Source organism: Salmo trutta, chromosome 22 (genome assembly GCF_901001165.1).
Source record: "Salmo trutta chromosome 22, fSalTru1.1, whole genome shotgun sequence".
NCBI lineage: Eukaryota > Metazoa > Chordata > Actinopteri > Salmoniformes > Salmonidae > Salmo > Salmo trutta.
Genome location: NC_042978.1, coordinates 43,299,702 through 43,320,405, shown reverse-complemented (window position 1 = coordinate 43,320,405; position 20,704 = coordinate 43,299,702). Strand labels below are relative to the sequence as shown.

Below are 20,704 nucleotides of genomic sequence, written 5' to 3'. Positions count from 1 at the left end.
GTTGTGAAAACAGATTTTGAAGTTGTGAGTTTTTTACTGGTGAAAAGTAGTCTTGTGGTACAGCAGATAACTGGTCACAGAAACACCTCTATCATGATTGTATATCTTTTATTTTTTATAAAAATGTAATACAGTATAGAAATACATTACAAGAAAAAGCAAACACTTCTATACAAATCATAAAAATAGAATACATCTTGGTAACTGACTAAGGATGAAGTGGTTAAAAGAATCCTATGAACCTTTAATGTTGTGATTGTATTGAGTGTAATGACTACTACTGTTCCTATCGGACACACTGGTAATGGAGGAGGAGTGTGTTGTGTACTCTGGGGATGAGGAAGAGGGGTGATTACCTGAGGTGGGCAAGAGTTTGACCATAGAGATGATGTGATACAATGATGCAATGTCTATCTAAGTCTGAGTTTGACTGAGACAGCCAAACTCCTCTCGCCAACAAGTCTCTACAGGCACCATTTCAGACCAATCAAATGACTTGCTCTGTTCTCCGGTCTGATGTCACAACATTCTGCGAGCAACCAGCCAAAGAGTTGAGCAAAGGAGGGAACTGACCCTTTTTTTGGTATTCAAGCACTTCCCAATAAGTTAATAGGTAGATGTAAATAAAGGCTAGCTAATGTTTCTTGTCTCTACCACTTTAAGCCTGAGGAGGGGAGGAAGACTACATTCTGGGCCAACGGTGGACTCATCATGGGACCTGGAGAAGCAGTCTGGGTCATCTGTAAATATCACAACACTTTGTGGACGGGAGAGGGCAGTGTAAAGTACAAGAGGGTCAAACAATTCATTCTAGATCCACAAAGCCTCTTAACATTGGAGAGAACAGGATTCTATTTAGGATATCTGGCCAATAAATAGATGTTTACTTCCATCCGAGGGGAACTCGCTATTCTGTAAACTTTTTGGTGTGCACCAGGGGCGAGTGTTGAGTCATTTCCTAATCTGCCTCCTGGGATTGCAGTGCTGTTCTGTCCCACCTTAGTTCTCATATACGAACAGTCTTTTTCTACTAGTTCCCATTTACTTATGTGGCAGCTTTACCAACCAACCACACACACACACACACATACATACATCCACACACATGCTCGTTCGCAGTGGTGCTGCATACAGAGGTCGCAACCTTTTCAGTGCCCCCCCCCCTTTTTTACACCGTCGTTTTAAAGTGCTCTCAGTAGGGGTAGGCGGAGACGGCGATGTAGACGATGAAGGTAGTCTGGTACTCGATGCCTCCGTCAGCGCTGTAGGACAGGGAGCGCACCTTCATCCTGAAAGTGTGGGGCTCTCGGAGGGCCTTGGTTGTGAACAGCACCCCTTTCAGGTTCTCGTCTCGCAGGGCGAAGGGCAACGTCACGTCCTCGTCCACCACCAGGAAGGAGGTCCGGGGATGCACCACGCCGTCCTGCGTGTACGCCACCAGCCGGATCAGGTCCTGATTGGCCGCAATGCCAAAGGGGAGGGACAGCAGCTTGTACTCCAGTGCGTAAGGGCTCAGTGCACACTCCAGGTCGTTGGGAGGGCATTTCTTCAGACAGAACCTAGAACACAGAACACAAAACATGGACACTTCGCTAGGGTATTCTGTACTTAGGGCTCTATTCAATCAGATCCGCTTTAGCCGACATCCGCATAGCGTTAGAGCTGTCAAATACACAAGCGGCTCCTGGAATTATACCTAAAGGGGACATTGCCATTGGCTGCACCGAGTCACATTAACAGAAATCTAATGCAGTCTGTTTACAAGTTGGAACACTGGAAAGTGAGATGTAATCTACACCTTGATAAGGCTGATAGAAATCCTCAATTTCGTTTAATGATTTTCAATTTGAGCAACATTATTTCTATATAGGCTACACCTTCTCATTCTGAACTTCTAACGTGAGTGGGACGGGTATGGCTTTGTGACAATGATCACAAGAGCAACTGCTTGCCAATTTTACAGCTCCAACATAGTTCCACCTCCGACACGGCCAAAACATCAGCTATGTGGGTGTCGGCTATCCCTGGTTAACACTTGATCTGATTGAGTCTAGGTCTTAAGTGTGTATACTGCATGATTCTTCAGACAAAATGCAACAAATGTATAGTAAACAACGTGCTGGAGAAGGTACCGGTATGCAAGTGTGTGTTAGTGGTTGTGTGTATGATGGTACGGCGCATTCGGAAAGTATTCAGACCCCTCGACTTTTTCCACATTTTGTTATGATACAGCCTTATTCTAAAATGGATTAAATAAATAAAAAATCCTCATCAATCTACAGACAATACCCTATAATGACAAAATGAAAACAGGTATTTAGATTTTTTGGGCAAATTCATAAAAACAAAAAACTGAAATACCATATTTACATAAGTATTCAGACCCTTTGCTATGAGACTTGAAATTGAGCTCTGGTGCATCCTGTTTCCATTGATCATCCTGAGATGTTTCTACAACTTGATTGGAACCTGTGGTGAATTCAATTGATTGGACATGATTTGGAAAGGCACACACCTGTCGATATAAGGTCCCACAGTGGACAGTGCATGTTAGAGCAAAAACCAAGCCATGAGGTCGAAGGAATTGTCCGTAGAGCTCCGAAACAGGATTGTGTCGATGCACAGATCTGGCGAAGGGTACCCAAACATTTCTGCTGCATTAAAGGTTCCCAAGAACACACTGGCCTCCATCATTCTTAAATGGATGAAGTTTGGAACCACCAAGACCCGCCATTGAGCTGGCCACCCGGCCAAACTGAGCAATCAGGAGAGAAAGGCCTTGATCAGGGAGGTGACCAAGAACCCGGTGGTCACTCTGACAGAGCTCCAGAATTCCTCTGTGGAGATGGTAGAACTTTCCAGAAGGACATCTCTAAAAAGGTGCATGACAGTCCGCTTGGAGTTTGCCAAAAGGCACCTAAAGACTCTCAGACCATGAGAAACAAGATTCTCTGGTCTGATGAAACCAATATTGAACTCTTTGGCCTGAATGCCAAGCGTCATGTCTGGAGGAAACCTGGCACCATCCTTACGGTGAAGCATGGTGGTGGCAGCATCATGCTGTGGGGATGTTTTTCAGCGGCAGAGACTGGGAGACTAGTCAGGATCGAGGGAAAGATGAACAGAGCAAAGTACAGAGAGATCCTTGATGAAAACCTGCAACAGAGTGCTCAGGACCTCAGACTGGGATGAAGGTTCACCTTCCAACAGGACAACGATCCTAAGCACACAGCCAAGGCAACGCAGGAGTGGCTTTAGAACAACTCTCTGAATGTCCTTGAGTGGCCCAGCCAGAGCCTGGACTTGAACCCGATCAAACATCTCTAGAGAGACCTGAAAATAGTGATGCAGCGACGCTCCCCATCCAACCTGACAGAGGTTGAGAGGATCTGCAGAGAAGAATGGGAGAAACTCCCCAAATACAGGTGTGCCAAGCTTGTAGCATCATACCCAAGAAGACTCTAGGCTGTAATTGCTGCCAAAGGTGTTTCAACAAAGTACTGAGTAAAGGGTCTGAATACTTATGTAAATGTATTATTTCTGGTTTTTATTTTTAATAAATGTGCCAACATTTCTAAAAACCAGTTCATGCTTTGACATTATGGGGTATTGTGTGTAGATTGATGAGGGGGGAAAAAACGATTTAATCAATTTTAAAAGAAGGCTGTAACGTAATAAAATGTGGAAAAAGTCAAGGGGTCTGAATACTCTCCAAATGCACATAAGAGTGTGAGTCAATGTGTGTTTACTGTTTACCCTGTTGCTGGGTCTCTCTGGTAGTTAGGCGGGCAGGGTGTATCGATACACTGGTAACTTCCTCTCATGTTAAAGCACATCCTGTTGGTCCCACACTGGACATTCTGCTCCAGACACTCATCTATATCTGCCCTCACAATACAGGAGTTAGTTATACAACATGTACCGATACATAACACCACAATACAGGAGTTAGTTATACAACATGTACCGATACATAACACCACAATACAGGAGTTAGTTATACAACATGTACCGATACATAACACCACAATACAGGAGTTAGTTATACAACATGTACCGATACATAACACCACAATACAGGAGTTAGTTATACAACATGTACCGATACATAACACCACAATACAGGAGTTAGTTATACAACATGTACCGATACATAACACCACAATACAGGAGTTAGTTATACAACATGTACCGATACATAACACCACAATACAGGAGGTAGTTAAACCGATGCAGTTATTGAGTATACTGTACCTGCAACTTTTACATAGATACATTTTCCTCATCAAATTATTTCATTTCATGTATTTTCTTATAGTAGAATATAGGGATGCTCTCTGAGCAATGACGAATGGATAGATATGTGAATAACTGATTCATCGATTGACTGACTGACTGAGGTGGAGGGGTTCTGCTCACCTTGGCAGGTCTTGCCATTGGTCATGAGGCGGTAGCCGGCCGGACACTGACACCTATGGCTCCCTGGAGTGTTCATACACTCATGCTGGCACGTGTCCCTCACCTCACACTCGTTGATGTCTACACACACACACACACACACACACACACACACACACACACACACACACACACACACACACACACACACACACACACACACACACACACACACACACACACACACACACACACACACACACACACACACACACACACACAGGAAACATTTATCAGTTGAAACATGTTATAAAGGTGTTTTAGAAAACAAGGGGAAGCAAACCCCAGGTAGCACAGCCATGCAGCCAGGCCCTCCTCTCCTTTCAAACTCCTCCCCCTCTGCCTGTCCCCCTGCCTCCTCCATAGTTACCTAGGCAACGGCCACCCCTGGCCTCGTACCCCTGCGGACAGGCCAGGGCCTCCCTGCGTCTACGCTGCCTATAGCGCCCCCCTGTGGCAGCGTAGGAGGGGTAGCTCTGAGAGGCCAGGCTGTGGTACTGGCGCTGGAAGGCGCTCCGCTCAGGGGAGTCCTGGGAAGAGCTGTAGCCGTATGAGAAGCTCTGGTAGCTGGGAGGCAGCTTCTCCAGCCCCGCGCAGGACTTTCCATCCCCAAGCAGGTGGCGCCCTGGCGGGCACACACACTTGAAGCTGCCGGGGGTGTTGAGGCACTGGTGCGCGCAGGGATGGGGCGCATGCTCACACTCATTACTGTCTGGTGATGTCACAGCACCACAGAGAGAGGGGGGAGGGAAGAGAGAGAGGGGGCAGGGGGTAGGAGAGAAGGGAGGGAAGGGAAGAGAGAGAGGGGGTAGGAGGGAAGAGAGAGAGGGAAGAGAGGGAGGGGGGAAGAGAGAGAGGGGGAGGAGGGAAGAGAGGGGGGAGGAGGGAAGAGAGAGAGGAGGAAGGAGGGAAGAGAAAGAGGAGGAGAAAAGGAAGAAAACAGGCAAGAGTAAAAGTTGAGTAAAGAGGGGGATATGGAGCAGGGGAAACATACAGATAGACAGAGGATAAGGCAGTTAAGGAAGAAGCAGATGAAGTGGGAGAATACAGTGGTGTGAGGAAGACAAGAGGATGAGAAAGGAAGAGATGGAAAACAATCACCCCAACGTACAGGAACAATCACCCCAACGTACAGGAACAATCACCCCAACGTACAGGAACAATCACCCCAACGTACAGGAACAATCACCCCAACGTACAGGAACAATCACCCCAACGTACAGGAACAATCACCCCAACGTACAGGAACAATCACCCCAACGTACAGGAACAATCACCCCAACGTACAGGAACAATCACCCCAACGTACAGGAACAATCACCCCAACGTACAGGAACAATCACCCCAACGTTTGACAATACATATCATGTCCCTAAGGCATAAGTGTATTCATCTAAAAAGTGTCTTAACTTTTTATTTATGTTGTATTTTACCCCCTTTTTCTCCCCAATTTCGATCTTGTCTCATCACTGCAACTTCCCAACGGGAAGTCCTCCGAAACATGACTCGCCAAACCACGCTTCTTAACACCCGCCCACTTAAGCCAGAAGCCAGCCACACCAATGTGTCGGAGGAAACACCTTTCAACTGACGACCAAGGTCAGCCTGCAGGCGCCCGGCCCGCCACAAGGAGTCACTAGAGCACGAGAAGCCAAGTAAAGCCCCCCCGGCCAAACCCTCCCCTAACCCGGATGACGCTGGGCCAATTGCGCGCAGCCCTATGGGACTCCTGATCACGGCCGGTTGTAATACAGCACGGGATCAAACCCAGGTCTATAGTGATGCCTCTAGCACTGCGATGCAGTTCTTTAGACCACTGCGCCACTCGGGAGGCCCACCTTTTAACTTTTTCAATGAGAGAATGAATACATTACATCTCACACCAAACAAGAATGCTTGAATTAAATAAAATCCAAGGGCTCTATTCAATCGCTGAAGCTTTACAGATTGTGCGATAGAAATGTCAAGATCATTTTCGATTGAGCCGATATATGCAGCGTTTACCATGAATGCAGTCTCCGCTAACGTGAGAGCATTGCCTTTAAATTCCAATCATGCTGTAACGCGGAACTTGCGCAATACGGATTGGATAGAGACCTACATCTGTATATATTGTAAACACATACTTTTTCAGGTTTTCCAAACAGTCTCTTAACTCACTATGATGCTCAGTTAAAATGTTGCCACTTGAAATTTAAATGAAACATACTGTATATCTAATTTAATGCAACAAAATATTCAAATTGTACAGGTAAGTAGGTACAGAGTAGACATCAGTGTCCAGTGTTGATGATGTCATAGGAGATACGGACAGAGACAGTGAGTGTATGCCATTACAAAGCAAAGCGACCCCAGGTTAAGGTGCAACCCAGAGTGAAAGGTCAAAAGGCCAAAGGTGGAAACTCAGGTGTAAGAGTGACAGAGCCAAGAGGGAGAGAGAGAGATGCTGGCCTTGTGATGACAGATAGACAGGTTCATTCCAGGTCCCTTTCCTGTTGTCCTGTCTGTGGCTCCTTACCTTTCTGTTAACCCTGTGTTTACACTCTAACTACACAGCCACTCAGTACCTAGTGCTCATCTTCTCTTTGTGATAGTTATGAGATAGTAAGGGATTTCCACAGAAGACAACAGTTCTTTAGCTACATTAGCATTAGAAAGGCAGAGGGAGGATGTGATGCCACAGCTGGCTGGGGTATGACTGCAGCTTAGAGCAGGGACTGGGGGAGAGATGGAGAGAGGTATGCGTGCAGAAGCAGGACCCCCTGAGGTGAGGTTTAGTGTCTGAGGTGTATTGGGTGAGGGGTATTGGGTAAGGGGTAGTGGGTGAGGGGTAGTGGGTTAGTGGTAGTGGGTAAGGGATAGCGGGTGAGGGGTAGTGGTGAAGGGTGAGAGGTAGTGGGTAACGAGGGGGACCAGTACAGAGAAAAAAATGTATGAAATGTATGCATTCACTACAGTAAGTCGCTCTGGATAAGAGCGCCTGCTAAATGACTAAAATGTAAATGTAAAATGAGTGAGGGGTAGTGGGTAAGGAGTGAGGGGTAGTGGGTAAAGGATAGTGGGTGACGGGTGAGAGGTAGTGGGTGAGAGGTAGTGGGTGAGGGGTGGTGGGGTAGTGGGGTGAGGAGTAGTGGACAAGGGGTGAGGGGTAGTGGGTAAGGAGTGAGGGGTAGTGGGTGAGGTATAGTGGGTGAGGGGTAGTGGGTAGTAGGTGAGGGGTAGTAGGTGAGGTACAGTGGGTGAGGGATAGTGGAGGTCTGCGTGCAGAAGCAGGGCAGCTGAGGTCGCGGTCTGAGGGGTAGTGGGTGAGGGGTGGTGGGTGAGGTGGTTTGGGGGTAGAGGGGGTACGTACCCACACAGGGGCGTCCTACACCCTGAGAGCGATAACCCCTGGGACATGTACAATGGTAGCTCCCTCTGCTGTTCTCACAGATCTGGTTGTATCTGCACTGGTGGGTCCCGTCTCTGCATTCATCTATATCTATAGGGAGAAGACACATGGAGAGGTTCTATATTGAATATACATATTTGACATTGAAACCATTACCCCACCAAACAGAAAGGGCTGTATATAAAATCCACCCAAACCCAACCTTTTCTTTAAACATTTATAGCAGGTTATCCTCAGATCTACTAGACACAAAATCCTCCTTTCAGTTTTGAATAGTGTCTTTTGAAGTGGGGTAAGAGTGAGGTATGAAGGGGCTGATGCCCAGTTCTGGAACACTCACCCACACACGTCCCGTTGGCACCTTTGGTCATGCCAGCAGGGCAAAGGTCAATACAGGTGTAGCTTCCCCGCATGTTCTTACACTGCTGGTCTGAACGACACACCCTCTGTCTGCACTCATTTATGTCTGAGGAGAGAGAGAGAGAAAGAGAAGCAGGTCAGGTCCAGAACTGAAACCTTCAAAACCCGTTTCACACTATTGTGCCGACCCAATCTGTAGTGTACTGTGCTCACCTATACAGCGGCGGTTCCTGAGTTGGTATCCGGGCTCACAGGCACAGCGGTAGCTACCGATGGTGTTCAGACAGTGCTGGTTGCACGGGTTAGACTCCTGGCACTCATTAATATCTTCAAAATGAACCAAAATCAAATAAACAACAATACAATTACAGCTTGGAAATAGAAGGTGTAGCCTATATAGAAATAATGTTGCTCAAATTGAAAATCATTAAATGAAATTGAGGATTTCTATCAGCCTTATCAAGGTGTAGATTACATCTCACTTTCCAGTGTTCCAACTTGTAAATACCTATATAGGGCTGTGGCGGCCGTGGCATTTTGTCAGCCGGTTATTGTCATGCAACAGACTGCTGGTCTCACGGTAATTAACCGTTAATTAACATAAACACGTTTAGCATCTCCAGGCCACCATGCATTAGAGCTGATGATGCGAGCTTTTGGAACATCTGCAGTTAAAAAAGTATAATAAATCAATGTAATATACACCATCACAATAAATCTATTTTTTTATCTTAGGCAGATCTGAAGAAACATTATGATATGAAGAAAATGTATTTCTGAAGAACAGAATATGAGTTGGCCTACTGTATGTTATCTGGCTATGCACCATGCCATAGGCTCTAGGATTATTCATTTAGCTGACAAGATACAATATGCTTATAATCACCTTGCCATTATTTTATATTATATGATTTTATAGTAAGACAATTATAATTGAACTTAATTGAATAAAATAGATAGGATATTTTTCGCATTCCGGAGGAGCGTGCCCATATGAAGTGGCTATATTGAGCGTAAAAGTGATCATTTGAAACAGGTCCTATGTGCTAGATTTAGAGTTATTTGGGAACTTTAGTAGTGTATGATACAAACCTTAGAATGCCATAGAAATCAAAACATACACTATAAATACAGAACTATAGTGAGGAGAGGTGAGTTTTAAAAGAACATCCTGTTTTGATAAGTATTTGATGTGATTTTTGATTGCATTTGCATTGATGTCAGACTGGTTAGAGGGACAATAGAGCCCTGAGTACCAGACCATTAGGACCTGATGGAGGGACAATAGAGCCTTGAGTACCAGGCCATTAGGACCTGATGGAGGGACAATAGAGCCCAGAGTACCAGGCCATTAGGACCTGATGGAGGGACAATAGAGCCCAGAGTACCAGGCCATTAGGACCTGATGGAGGGACAATGGAGCCCTGAGTATCAGACCATTAGGACCTGATGGAGGGACAATAGAGCCCAGAGTACCAGGCCATTAGGACCTGATGGAGGGACAATAGAGCCCAGAGTATCAGACCATTAGGACCTGATGGAGGGACAATAGAGCCCAGAGTACCAGGCCATTAGGACCTGATGGAGGGACAATAGAGCCCAGAGTATCAGACCATTAGGACCTGATGGAGGGACAATAGAGCCCAGAGTACCAGGCCATTAGGACCTGATGGAGGGACAATAGAGCCCTGACTACCAGGCCATTAGGACCTGATGGAGGGACAATAGAGCCCAGAGTATCAGACCATTAGGACCTGATGGAGGGACAATAGAGCCCAGAGTATCAGACCATTAGCAACCTGATTTTTTATTTAACCTTTATTTAACTAGGCAAGTCAGTTAAGAACAAATTCTTATTTACAATGATGGCCTACACTGCCCAAACCCAGACGACACTGGGCCAATTGTGCGCTGCCCTATGGGACTCCCGATCACGGCTGGTTGTGATACAGCCTGGGATCGAACTAGGGTCTGTAGTGACACCTCTAGCACGGAGATGCAGTGCCACTCGGGAGCCCTGACTCATGACTGCCGGTGTGACGGTAATGCGGTCACCGCAACAACCTTTCATAGTAATGACACTTAATATACTGTATTAACTACTGACAAGCTTGAAGATGGAAATGAGTGTAACCTTGGCAACTGTGTCCATCGGCTGTCCTTCTGAAGCCCCGCCCACAGCGCATCACACAGCGGTAGGAGCCAATGGTGTTCTCACAGTCCTGCCCGTCATGGCACATGTGCCCACCCAGAGAACACTCATCAATGTCTGAGAACATAGAGAGAGGGAATCATTAGACATTAAGTCTTTAAACAGAGGCAGAGATTCTATGCGAGTAAAGGTGGTTGTATGGAGGAATTAAATAGGTATTTGTTTTTCAGTGTACATAGGGCTCGATTCAATCCGTATGGCAGAAATATCACAGAAGATCCGTTTTATAGCTCGATTTAATCGCGGAGCCTGCATTCACAGTAAACGCTGCGTATGTCGACTCAATTGGAAATGACCTGTACATTTTTACACGGAACTCCCGTGATACTTCCGCGATCCGGATTTAATCTAGCCCATAGTGTGTGTGTGTGTTTGTGTGTGTGGGGCTTACCCTGACAGGTCCTGCCGTCAGCTGAGATGGTGAGTCCTCGGGGACATGAGCAATAGTAGGTTCCCATGGCATTGTGACAAGCATGAGAACAAGGGTTCCTCTCCTTACACTCATCCTCATCTGAATCATAACACAAACAATAACAGTCTTATACTCAACGTGGATATTGACATGAGCTAGGACTTATACTCTGCCATTTTACCCCAAACACCGTTTAAAAGGATGTTTCTTATGGTTTCTCAAGACAAATTATGCATTCAAGTGAATTTAAAATGTGCATTTATGTGAATCTCTGCTGAACATAACGTAACAAAGGAAACTGCTCCAGCATGAACAGAGGTGTGGACAAACTTGTTGAGAAGACAGACTACCAAAATAAGAGGTCTGTCATGATTACCTGCACAGTAGGGTCCTGCAGAGTCCAGCCTGAAGCCAAGGGGACACTGGTTACTACGATCACCTGACAGAATATGGATAAGGTTGTTACGTTAAAGAGAGTGAGATATACAAAAGTATGTGGACACCTTTAAACTAGTGGATTTGGTTATTTCAGCCACACCCGTTGCTGACAGGTGTATAACATTGAGCACACTACCATTCAATCACCACAGACAAACATTGGCAGTAGTATGGCCCGTACTGAAGAGCTCAGTGACTTTCAACGTGACACCGTCATAGGATGCCACCTTTCCAACAGGTCAGTTCGTCAAATTTCTGCCCTGCTAGAGCTGCCCCGGTCAACTGTAAGTGCTGCTATTGTGAAGAGGAAACGTAATGTAGTAAATACACTGAGTGTACAAAACATTAGGAACAGTCTGTCTTTCCATGACATAGATTGACCAGGTGAATCCAGATGAAAGCTATGATCCCTTATTAATGTCACTTGTTAAATCCACTTCAAATCAGTGTAGATGAAGGGGAGGAGACAGGTTAAAGAAGGATTTTGTTTAGCCTTGAGACAATTGAGACATGGATTGTGTATGTGTGCCATTCAGAGGGTGAATGGGCAAGACAAAAGGTTTAAGTGCTTTTGAACGGGGTATGGTAGTAAGTGTCAAGAACTGCAACAGTGCTGGGTTTTTCACGCTCAACAGTTTCCCGTATGTACCAAGAATGGTCCACCACTTAAAGGACATTCAGCGAAGTTGACTCAACTGTGGGAAGCATCGTAGTCAACATGGGCCAGCAACCCTGTGGAACACTTTCGACGCCTTGTAGAGGCCATGCCCCGACAAATTGAGGCTGTTTTGAGGGCAAAAGCGGGGAGGGGTGGAAATGAATAGGGAAGTACAGTATAGAGAGCAAGAGAGAGAAAGAGAGAGAGAGAAAAACAAGGACTTTAAAGTCTCACCCTTGGTGATGGTGGCGTGGATCTTGTATTCCAGGACTTCCTCTAGGGGGTGGTAGTGGGCGCTGATGGCCGAGGCATGGAGCGTCTCCACCAGGTAGGGCATCTTTCCCTTGTCAGGGTCGTAAGTGATTGTGTGGTTCCAGGAGTAGGGCACACTGACCCGATCAATACTGAACATCCGGGTGGATAGAGCATACAGCTGGCCTGGACCAGTCTGAATGTAGTCCTCTGTGTAGTCCTGGGTCAGATGAACAACAGCCAGCATGGGTAAGCCTTAACCAACAAGTTCTGCACCTCATAACCACCTTTCATTGTCTTTTTGTAAGTCATTTAAATTGTTTGATCGTGATCTGTGATCGTGATCTGTAGTCTGGTTATCATAGTTTGTCATTATGGGCTAAACTTGAGATCTGTTGTGTATGTTACACAAAGATTGTCTTCAGCACTGATTTCAGTTACACTTCAGATCTCAAATGAGGAGAGTATGATAGTATGGAGTGTGTAGTGTAGGGTGTAATACGTCCGGGGCCGTGTGTTCTGTTACCTTGATGCTGATGTCAGCATTAGACGGCAGCTGCAGAATGTGTCCATTCAGCACGATATCCAATAGCAGTGCTCCGTCTGAGTCCAGCCCCCGAGCCACATGGGTCATCCTCAGGATCTCACCTGGTGGACAAAGAGGTCGCTTTATAAAGGCTGAAACCCTTTGTTCTCTGGTCTTCATGGTAATACCTGTTATCCCATTTAGTGATATTAGGTAACACACACACACATCCAAATTCTTCCCCTTCTCACCTGTGGCGAACTCCACCTGTGTCTCCCGTCTGAACACACCTCTGGTCAGAGAGTAGCCGTTCACTGCCTCCCCTAGCTCCTGAGCCGACGTCCAATAGATGGAGTTCAGGATGGAGATCAGCTTCCTCATAGCTGGGCCTGCATGGGGTCAACAGGTGAGGTCAGGTCAGGGGTCATTCAAGAAGATTTTGATTTGAAACAGGGCGATTGGTTTGAACTGGGGTCAATTAGTGCAGCTCTTCCCTTCGTGACAAAATAAACCTGAATCTGTTGTCTGATCTGTGCTTAGAAACAACTACAGCCTACATCTTTATATATTTAACACACCATAGATAATCTATTAGGGTACATATTGAACTCAATGTCATGTCTATTAACTAACCCAGGCTCCGGGGCACATTGGAGATGGTGGCGTGTATAACTCTGCCTCCTGATTGGTTGTCAGAGATGGTGGCGTTGAGGATGGCAATTCCAAACTCCACGTCGTTAATGTTTCCTATGATGCTGCCTCTCGCCTTCTGAGGCCCGCCTAGGAGAGATGGAGAGAGAACAGGTTTAGTGCACACACAGGCACGCACATGCCAAACACACGCACACAAACACACACCATACCTGGACACGCTTGGCCGTTACACCTGGACAGCTGGGTGGAGTCTCCTGGGCAGGGGCGGCCCTCGTTGCTAGGCGACGGGTTATTACAGAGTCTGACTCGAGTTCTCTCTCCACCCGCACAGGAGGCGGAGCATTCTCCCCAGGGCTGCCACGCTCCCCAGTTACCATCCACTGCAAACACACACACATATAAAAATACATAGCCATGACAGAGTACGCATCGACCTGCACACACGCGTACTTAAGGTAGTCCATCGTATCTGACTTCCACACTATCCGATGATGACTTCCACTACTGAGAAAATGTACATTTTTTATCCCTCCTTTGATGGTGGATGCTCTCGTCTCCATATCTCATAGATGAACAGGTGAACTGCTCTGGTACAGAGATAGCCCACCTGTTTTAGGATCTCGCAGGGATGGAGTCAGGTCCAGGAGTTGTGTTGTTCTTCAGTGAACTGATGGAGGCGCAGACCTCAGAAAAAGTGGGTGGGAGATTAAGGCTCTGGATGGTAGGCAGTGTTTAGGGGTACGTCCAGGACTGAGTAGTCAACTTGGTACGGCTGGTTTAAGAGGGCTTCCTAGTTTGGTCCTTTTTAAGAGGACCCATGTGCACTTCTGAGGGGACAGGGAGAGCAACTTCCTGGGCCGTGGGTGGTCTTCAAGGCATCATAAATGCTGTATATGTCACATCTGTCCGCAAAAGATTGGATTTCTTGTACTTTGGAGATCCACCACTCATTTTGTAGATGCCGTAAAGCACTGTGCTGCTCATGCCATTGCTTTTGGAGGGCCTCAGACGTTAGGCTGTTGAGTGTGTCTTTATGTACCTTGTGTATGCTGCCAAGTAGGGTGGAGATGTACGTGGAGTTTTCATCGAACCAGTCCTGATGTTTCTTACTGCTGTAATTGATGGAGTGGGCTGCTGACTCAGAGAGATGTGTTTAGAGAGGACCATCTGTCGTGAATCGGACCCCTATGCATTCAGGAGAGTCTCAATGTTCTCTAGTTTTTCTGCTAGAGAGCGACATAGGTTGTTACGTGCCTCTGTTTTCTGAAGTCGAACACATTTCTGAAGTCGGCAACTTTCATTCTGAGCTTGGTTAAGATCTGTCCAGCACTCCGCTCCTCTCACGGCTCACGTAATGAGGACATCCTTGATATCAGAGTGCCTGCCAATCACGTAGTCTATGAGGTGCCAGTGCTTTGATTGTGAGTGCATTCAATAGGTTTTGTATTTGTTTTAATTTTGGAACATGGTGTTGGTAAGTTCATGTTCAGCACAAAGGCTTAGCAATCTCAATCCATTTGCGTTGACATGACCAACACCGTGCTGTCCTATCACTCCATTCCATATCTCACACACACAAACACACAAACACACACTTACCAGGGCAGTTGGCTGTGCTGCACCTCTGGATCTGTGAGTCTGCCCCGGCACATGCTCTGCCCCCATTGGCGGGTCTGGGGTTGTCACATGTTCTGTAGCGCTTCATCTGTCCTCCATTACACGTCCTGCTGCAGCTGCCCCAACTACTCCACAGACCCCAGTTACCATGAACTAATAGAGTGAGGTAGAGGGGAGAGGGAAAGGATAGGAGAGAGAGAGAGGGAAAGAAAGAGATGCATCTCAGTCAATACACACAAAATGTCTGCAACACTTGATCAATGCAACTCACTGCAGGTGAGACAGATGAACCAGGTGAGATAAGAGTTACTGTAAGAGGATAAGAGTTAGTGTAAGAGGATAAGAGTTACTGTAAGAGGATAAGAGTTACTGTAAGAGGATAAGAGTTAGTGTAAGAGGATAAGAGTTACTGTAAGAGGATAAGAGTTAGTGTAAGAGGATAAGAGTTAGTGTAAGAGGATAAGAGTTAGTGTAAGAGGATAAGAGTTAGTGTAAGAGGATAAGAGATACGAGGAGTAAGGATGTCACTACTCACCAGGGCATGGGTCACTGTTGCAGAAGTCGATGTGCACGTCGTTACCTTCACACTGCCTGCCCCTGTGCTGGGGGGCGGGGCTGGCACAGAGGCGTGTCCGTTGTCTGGTTCCGCCCCCACAGGAGACACTGCAGGCCCCCCAGCTCACCCACGATGACCACTTCCCATCCACTGGAGGGCAAGTCAAAGTCAGGCCCAATCCCAAATCAATCCCTAGCCCCTACACTCAAAACACTTGAGTTCTGAGAAGATTTGATAGGTATAAGCAATCTGGCAGTAGTCCCTCCACCTTTCAATTTGATAGGCCAAGTGAAAAAGAGTACAGCTCATCTTAAACTACAGCAGCACTGTCCCTTCCACCCTTAACTTTTTAAGGTATAGGGGGCAGTATTTTCATTTTCGGATGAAAAGCGTGCCCAGAGTAAACTGCGTAATACTCGGGCCCAGAGTCAAATAGTTGCATATTATTAGTATATTTAGATAGAAAACACTCTGAAGTTTCTAAAGCTGTTTGAATGATGTCTGTGAGTATAACAGAAATCTTATGGCAGGCAAAAACCTGAGAGAAATCCAACCAGGAAGTGTGAAATCTGATGCTTGTAGTCTTTTCAAGTCATTGTCTATCTAACACACAGTGACTTAGGGTTAATTTTGCACTTCCTAAGGCTTCCACTAGATGTCAACAGTCTTTAGAACCTTGTTTCAGGCTTTTGCAGTGAACAGAGAGCGAACAAGAAGGCCAGGAAGTTGGTGACTCAGAAAATGACATGAGTTCAGTGGCGGGCATTCACGTGATGAGGTAGCTGTGTTCCATAACATTTTTCAAGACATTGGAATCGTCCGGTTGGAATATTATTGAAGTTTTATGTTAAAAAGGCCCTAAAGATTGATGCTATACAACGTTTGACATGTTTCTACGAACGTAAATCTAACTTTTTTGTACTTTTCGTCGTGAAATTTTCGGCGCGCTTCCTACATTTGGAGTAGCTTACTGAACGCGCAAACAACAAGGAGGTATTTGGACATAAATTATGGACTTTATCGAACAAAACAACATTTATTGTGGACCTGGGATTCCTGAGAATGCATTCTGATGATGATCATCAAAGGTACGTGAATATTTATAATGCTATTTATGATTTTAGATGACTCCAAAATGGTGGGTATCTGTATTGCTGGTTTGGTTTTCTGAGCGCTGTACTCAGATTATTGCAAAGTGTGCTTTCCCCTTGAAGCTTTTTTGAAATCTGTCACAGCGGTTGCATTAACCTCTCTTGGGTAGGGGGCAGTATTTTCACGTCCGGATAAAAAACGTACCCGATTTAATCTGGTTATTACTCCTGCCCAGAAACTAGAATATGCATATAATTGTTTGATTTGGATAGAAAACACCCTAAAGTTTCTAAAACTGTTTGAATGATGTCTGTGAGTATAACAGAACTCATATGGCAGGCCAAAACCTGAGAAGATTCTATACAGGGAGTGCCCTCTCTGACCATTTCTTGGCCTTCTATAGCCTCTTTATCGAAAACAGAGGATCTCTGCTGTAACGTGAAATTTTCTAAGGCTCCCATAGGCTCTCAGAAGGCGCCAGAACGGGGAATGATGACTCTGCAGTCCCTGGCTGAAAAACAGTAGGGGTTTTGGATAGTGGTCGATCTGAGAACAATGACACGGTTGTGCGCATGCACGTGAAGACACCATTTTCTTCTTTCAGTCTTTTAACGAAAACCAGGTCTCCGGTCGGAATATTATCGCTATTTTACGAGAAAAATCGCATAAAAATTGATTTCAAACAGCGTTTGACAGCGTTTGACATGCAGTACGGTAATGGAATATTTAGACATTTTTTGTCACGACATGCGTCCGCGCGTCACCGTTCGGATAGGGACCTGAACACACGGACAAAACAGAGGATATTTGAACATAATATTTGTGGTTGAAGTAGAAGTCCTGGGAGTGCATTCTGACGAAGAACAGCAAAGGTAATCCAATTTTTCTTATAGTAATTCTGAGTTTAGTGAACGCCAAACTTGGTGGGTGTCAAATTAGCTAGCCCGTGATGGCGAGCTATCTACTCAGAATATTGCAAAATGTGCTTTTGCCAAAAAACTATTTTAAAATCTGACACCGCGATTGCATAAAGGAGTTCTGTATCTATAATTCTTAAAATAATTGTTATGTTTTTTGTGAACGTTTATCGTGAGTAATCTAGTAAATTCACCGGAAGTTTTCGGTATGTTTGCTAGTTCTGAACGTCACATGCTAATGTAAAAAGCTGGTTTTTGATATAAATATGAACTTGATTGAACAAAACATGCATGTATTGTATAACATAATGTCCTAGGAGTGTCATATGATGAAGATCATCAAAGGTTAGTGCTGCATTTAGCTGTGGTTTGGGTTTTTGTGACATTATATGCTAGCTTGAAAAATGGGTGTGTGATTATTTCTGGCTGGGTACTCTCCTGACATAATCTAATGTTTTGCTTTCGTTGTAAAGCCTTTTTGAAATCGGACAATGTGGTTAGATTAACGAGAGTCTTGTCTTTAAAATGGTGTAAAATAGTCATATGTTTGAGAAATTGAAGTTATAGCATTTTTAAGGTTTTTGAATTTCGCGCCACTCGATTCCACTGGCTGTTGACTAGGTGGGACGATTTCGTCCCACATACCCGAGAGAGGTTAAGGAGATGTTTATCTATAATTCTTTGAATAACAGTTTAATATTTTATCAACGTTTATGATGAGTATTTTTGTAAATTGTTGTGCTCATTCACCGGAAGTTTTGGAGGCAAAATATTTTCAGAACATCACGCGCCAATGTAAAATGGGGTTTTTGGATATAAATATGAACTTTATCGAACAAAACATACATGTATTGTGTAACATTGAGTCCTAGGAGTGTCATCTGATGAAGATCGTCAATTAGTGCTTAATTTTAGCTGTATTTCTGTTTTTTGTGACGCCTCTCCTGCTTGGAAAATGGCTGTGTGGTTTTGGTTGTTGACGCTCTGTCCTAACATAATCTAACTTTATGCTTTCGCCGTAAAGCCTTTTTGAAACCGGACAATGTGGTTGGATTAAGGAGAAGTGTATCTTTAAAATGGTGTAAAATAGTTGTATGTTTGAGAAGTTTGAATTATGAGATTTTGTTGTTTTGAATTTACCGCCCTGATATTTCACTGGCTGTTGATAGTGTGTACCGCGGGTGGGACGCTAGCGTCCCACGTAGCCCACAGAAGTTAATTCCCAAACCATTTACTAGGACAGTGTCTTAGTTCCCAAACCGTTTACCAGGACAGTGTCTTAGTTCCCAAACCATTTACCAGGACAGTGTCTCTCCTTGCAGAGTTGTGTCTGTGTGTCGGGGCCTTCACACGGTGGCCCGTGGAATGAGGAAGGGGGGTTGTTACACAGACGCACTCTGGTCTGCATCCCTTTACCGCACGTCTCACTGCACGAGCTCCATGGCAACCACATTCCCCAGTTACCCGCCACTGGGATAAGATAATCAATATGATCAGTGCTTGACCAATCATAATCTTTAATAATGTCTGATTCTATTGATTCCAATTCTATTGATTCTATCATTCTATGATTGTTTGTCCAATGAGTGGAATGTACAGGAGTAGAGTGCTTGCTATGACCAGTACTCACCAGGGCAGGGCCTGATGCTACACATGATGGCATCCACTGCTTTGCCCTCACAGGGTCTGCCCCCATGCTGCATGGAGGGGTTGGTGCAGGTGCGCACCCTGGTCCTGTTGCCCTGGCCACAGGTACGAGAACACTCTTCCCACGACGACCACTCAGACCAGTTACCATCCACTGCATGGACAGACACACAGGATACAGAGAGTAACACACACACATGCACACATACACACACACACACTCACTCACACACTGTGACTGGACTGACCTGGGCAGGGCTTTCCCTGGCAGCTGCGTGTCTCTGTGTCCGAATTGGTACAGTGGCGACCCCCGTTGGCAGGCAGGGGGTTGTTACACTGCCTCAGCCTACGTTGGGTCCCGACACCACAGGACACACTGCAGGGGCCCCACTCCATCCACTCTGAGAACCCTCCGTGCACTGGGACAGGGCCACAGAGACAGGGTTAGGCATAGTCACCACACTCAATCATACTGTGTGTATCCCAGATAGCACCCTATTCTCTCAAATAGCACCCTATTCCCTCAAATAGCACCATATTCCCTCAAATAGCACCCTATTCCCTATTTACCACACTCCTTTTTACCAGAGCCCTATGAAGCATGAGATCTGACTTCAGTATTCTTGTGGACTGGAGTACAGATATCAAAGCAATTTTGCTGTGCATTCTGGTATTTTAGCATAACCAGAGAGATGGACTGAAAACCTTTTTCTAATCCAGTGTTTCTTAATCTATGGGTCGGGACCCAAAGTGGGCCCTGGGCAGGTGAAAGGTGGGTCACGAATACTTTTTACCTCTTTTTTAAAATACTTTTCCCCCTTTTTTTCCCCCATTTTCGTGATATTCAATTAGTAGTTACAGTCTTGTCCCATCACTGCAACTCGGGAGAGGCGAAGGTCGAGAGCCATGCGTCCTCCGAAACACAACCCTGCCAAGCCGCACTGCTTCTTGACACACTGCTCGCTTAACCCAGAAGCCAGCCGTACCAATGTGTAGGAGGAAATCGATCGAACCCGGGTCTGTAGTGACGCCTCAAGCACTGCGATGCAGTGCCTTAGACCACTGTGCCACTCGGGAGGCACAAAATACGCAATCTTTAATCACACACTATAACTATACGTTTAAGAACCCCTGGAAATCACCTCCCCACAAAAGGTTGCGTTGATGTACAGTAGATAGCTAACTCACCTCTGACAGTGAGAGTGGCTCTGACCAGCACAGAACCCAGGAGGTTCCTGGCCACACACTGGTACTCGGCCGTGTCCTCCTTCTGGGCGCTGGTTAGCCTCAGAGAGCCGTTGGACAGGGTGGTGAAGCGCTCGTTGCCCAGGAGAGGGCTCCCCTGGCGGGACCACTCGATGACAGGCGTGGGCTCCCCCTCCGCCCGGCAGTTCAGTAGCACCGTGGTGCCAGCGTCTACCACCGTCTCTACCGGCTCTATTGTGATAGAGGGAGAGCCTGGTGGAGTACAGGGAGACAGAACATATTAGCATAACACATGAACTTTACTGTAA

At 45.8% G+C, this 20,704-nt stretch overlaps 1 protein-coding gene across 1 annotated transcript in view; it reads right to left on the bottom strand.

Annotated features, from left to right (window-relative positions):
* Positions 1-89: 89 nt before the first annotated feature.
* Positions 90-20,704, bottom strand: part of hmcn1 (hemicentin 1) — a 240,835-nt gene continuing 220,220 nt past the window's right edge. The window contains exons 87-107 of the mRNA XM_029706242.1: positions 20,379-20,648; positions 19,439-19,609; positions 19,174-19,344; positions 18,843-19,013; positions 15,514-15,684; positions 14,961-15,131; positions 13,571-13,741; positions 13,341-13,487; positions 12,959-13,096; positions 12,708-12,829; positions 12,164-12,401; positions 11,210-11,272; positions 10,813-10,932; positions 10,344-10,478; positions 8,423-8,536; positions 8,190-8,315; positions 7,811-7,939; positions 4,829-5,170; positions 4,420-4,539; positions 3,757-3,883; positions 90-1,559 (exon numbers count right to left, since the gene is read on the bottom strand). Of these exons, the coding sequence (XP_029562102.1) occupies positions 1,193-1,559; positions 3,757-3,883; positions 4,420-4,539; positions 4,829-5,170; positions 7,811-7,939; positions 8,190-8,315; positions 8,423-8,536; positions 10,344-10,478; positions 10,813-10,932; positions 11,210-11,272; positions 12,164-12,401; positions 12,708-12,829; positions 12,959-13,096; positions 13,341-13,487; positions 13,571-13,741; positions 14,961-15,131; positions 15,514-15,684; positions 18,843-19,013; positions 19,174-19,344; positions 19,439-19,609; positions 20,379-20,648 (3,584 nt within the window). The 3' untranslated portion in view covers positions 90-1,192. The remainder of the gene's footprint in view (positions 1,560-3,756; positions 3,884-4,419; positions 4,540-4,828; positions 5,171-7,810; positions 7,940-8,189; positions 8,316-8,422; positions 8,537-10,343; positions 10,479-10,812; positions 10,933-11,209; positions 11,273-12,163; positions 12,402-12,707; positions 12,830-12,958; positions 13,097-13,340; positions 13,488-13,570; positions 13,742-14,960; positions 15,132-15,513; positions 15,685-18,842; positions 19,014-19,173; positions 19,345-19,438; positions 19,610-20,378; positions 20,649-20,704) is intronic.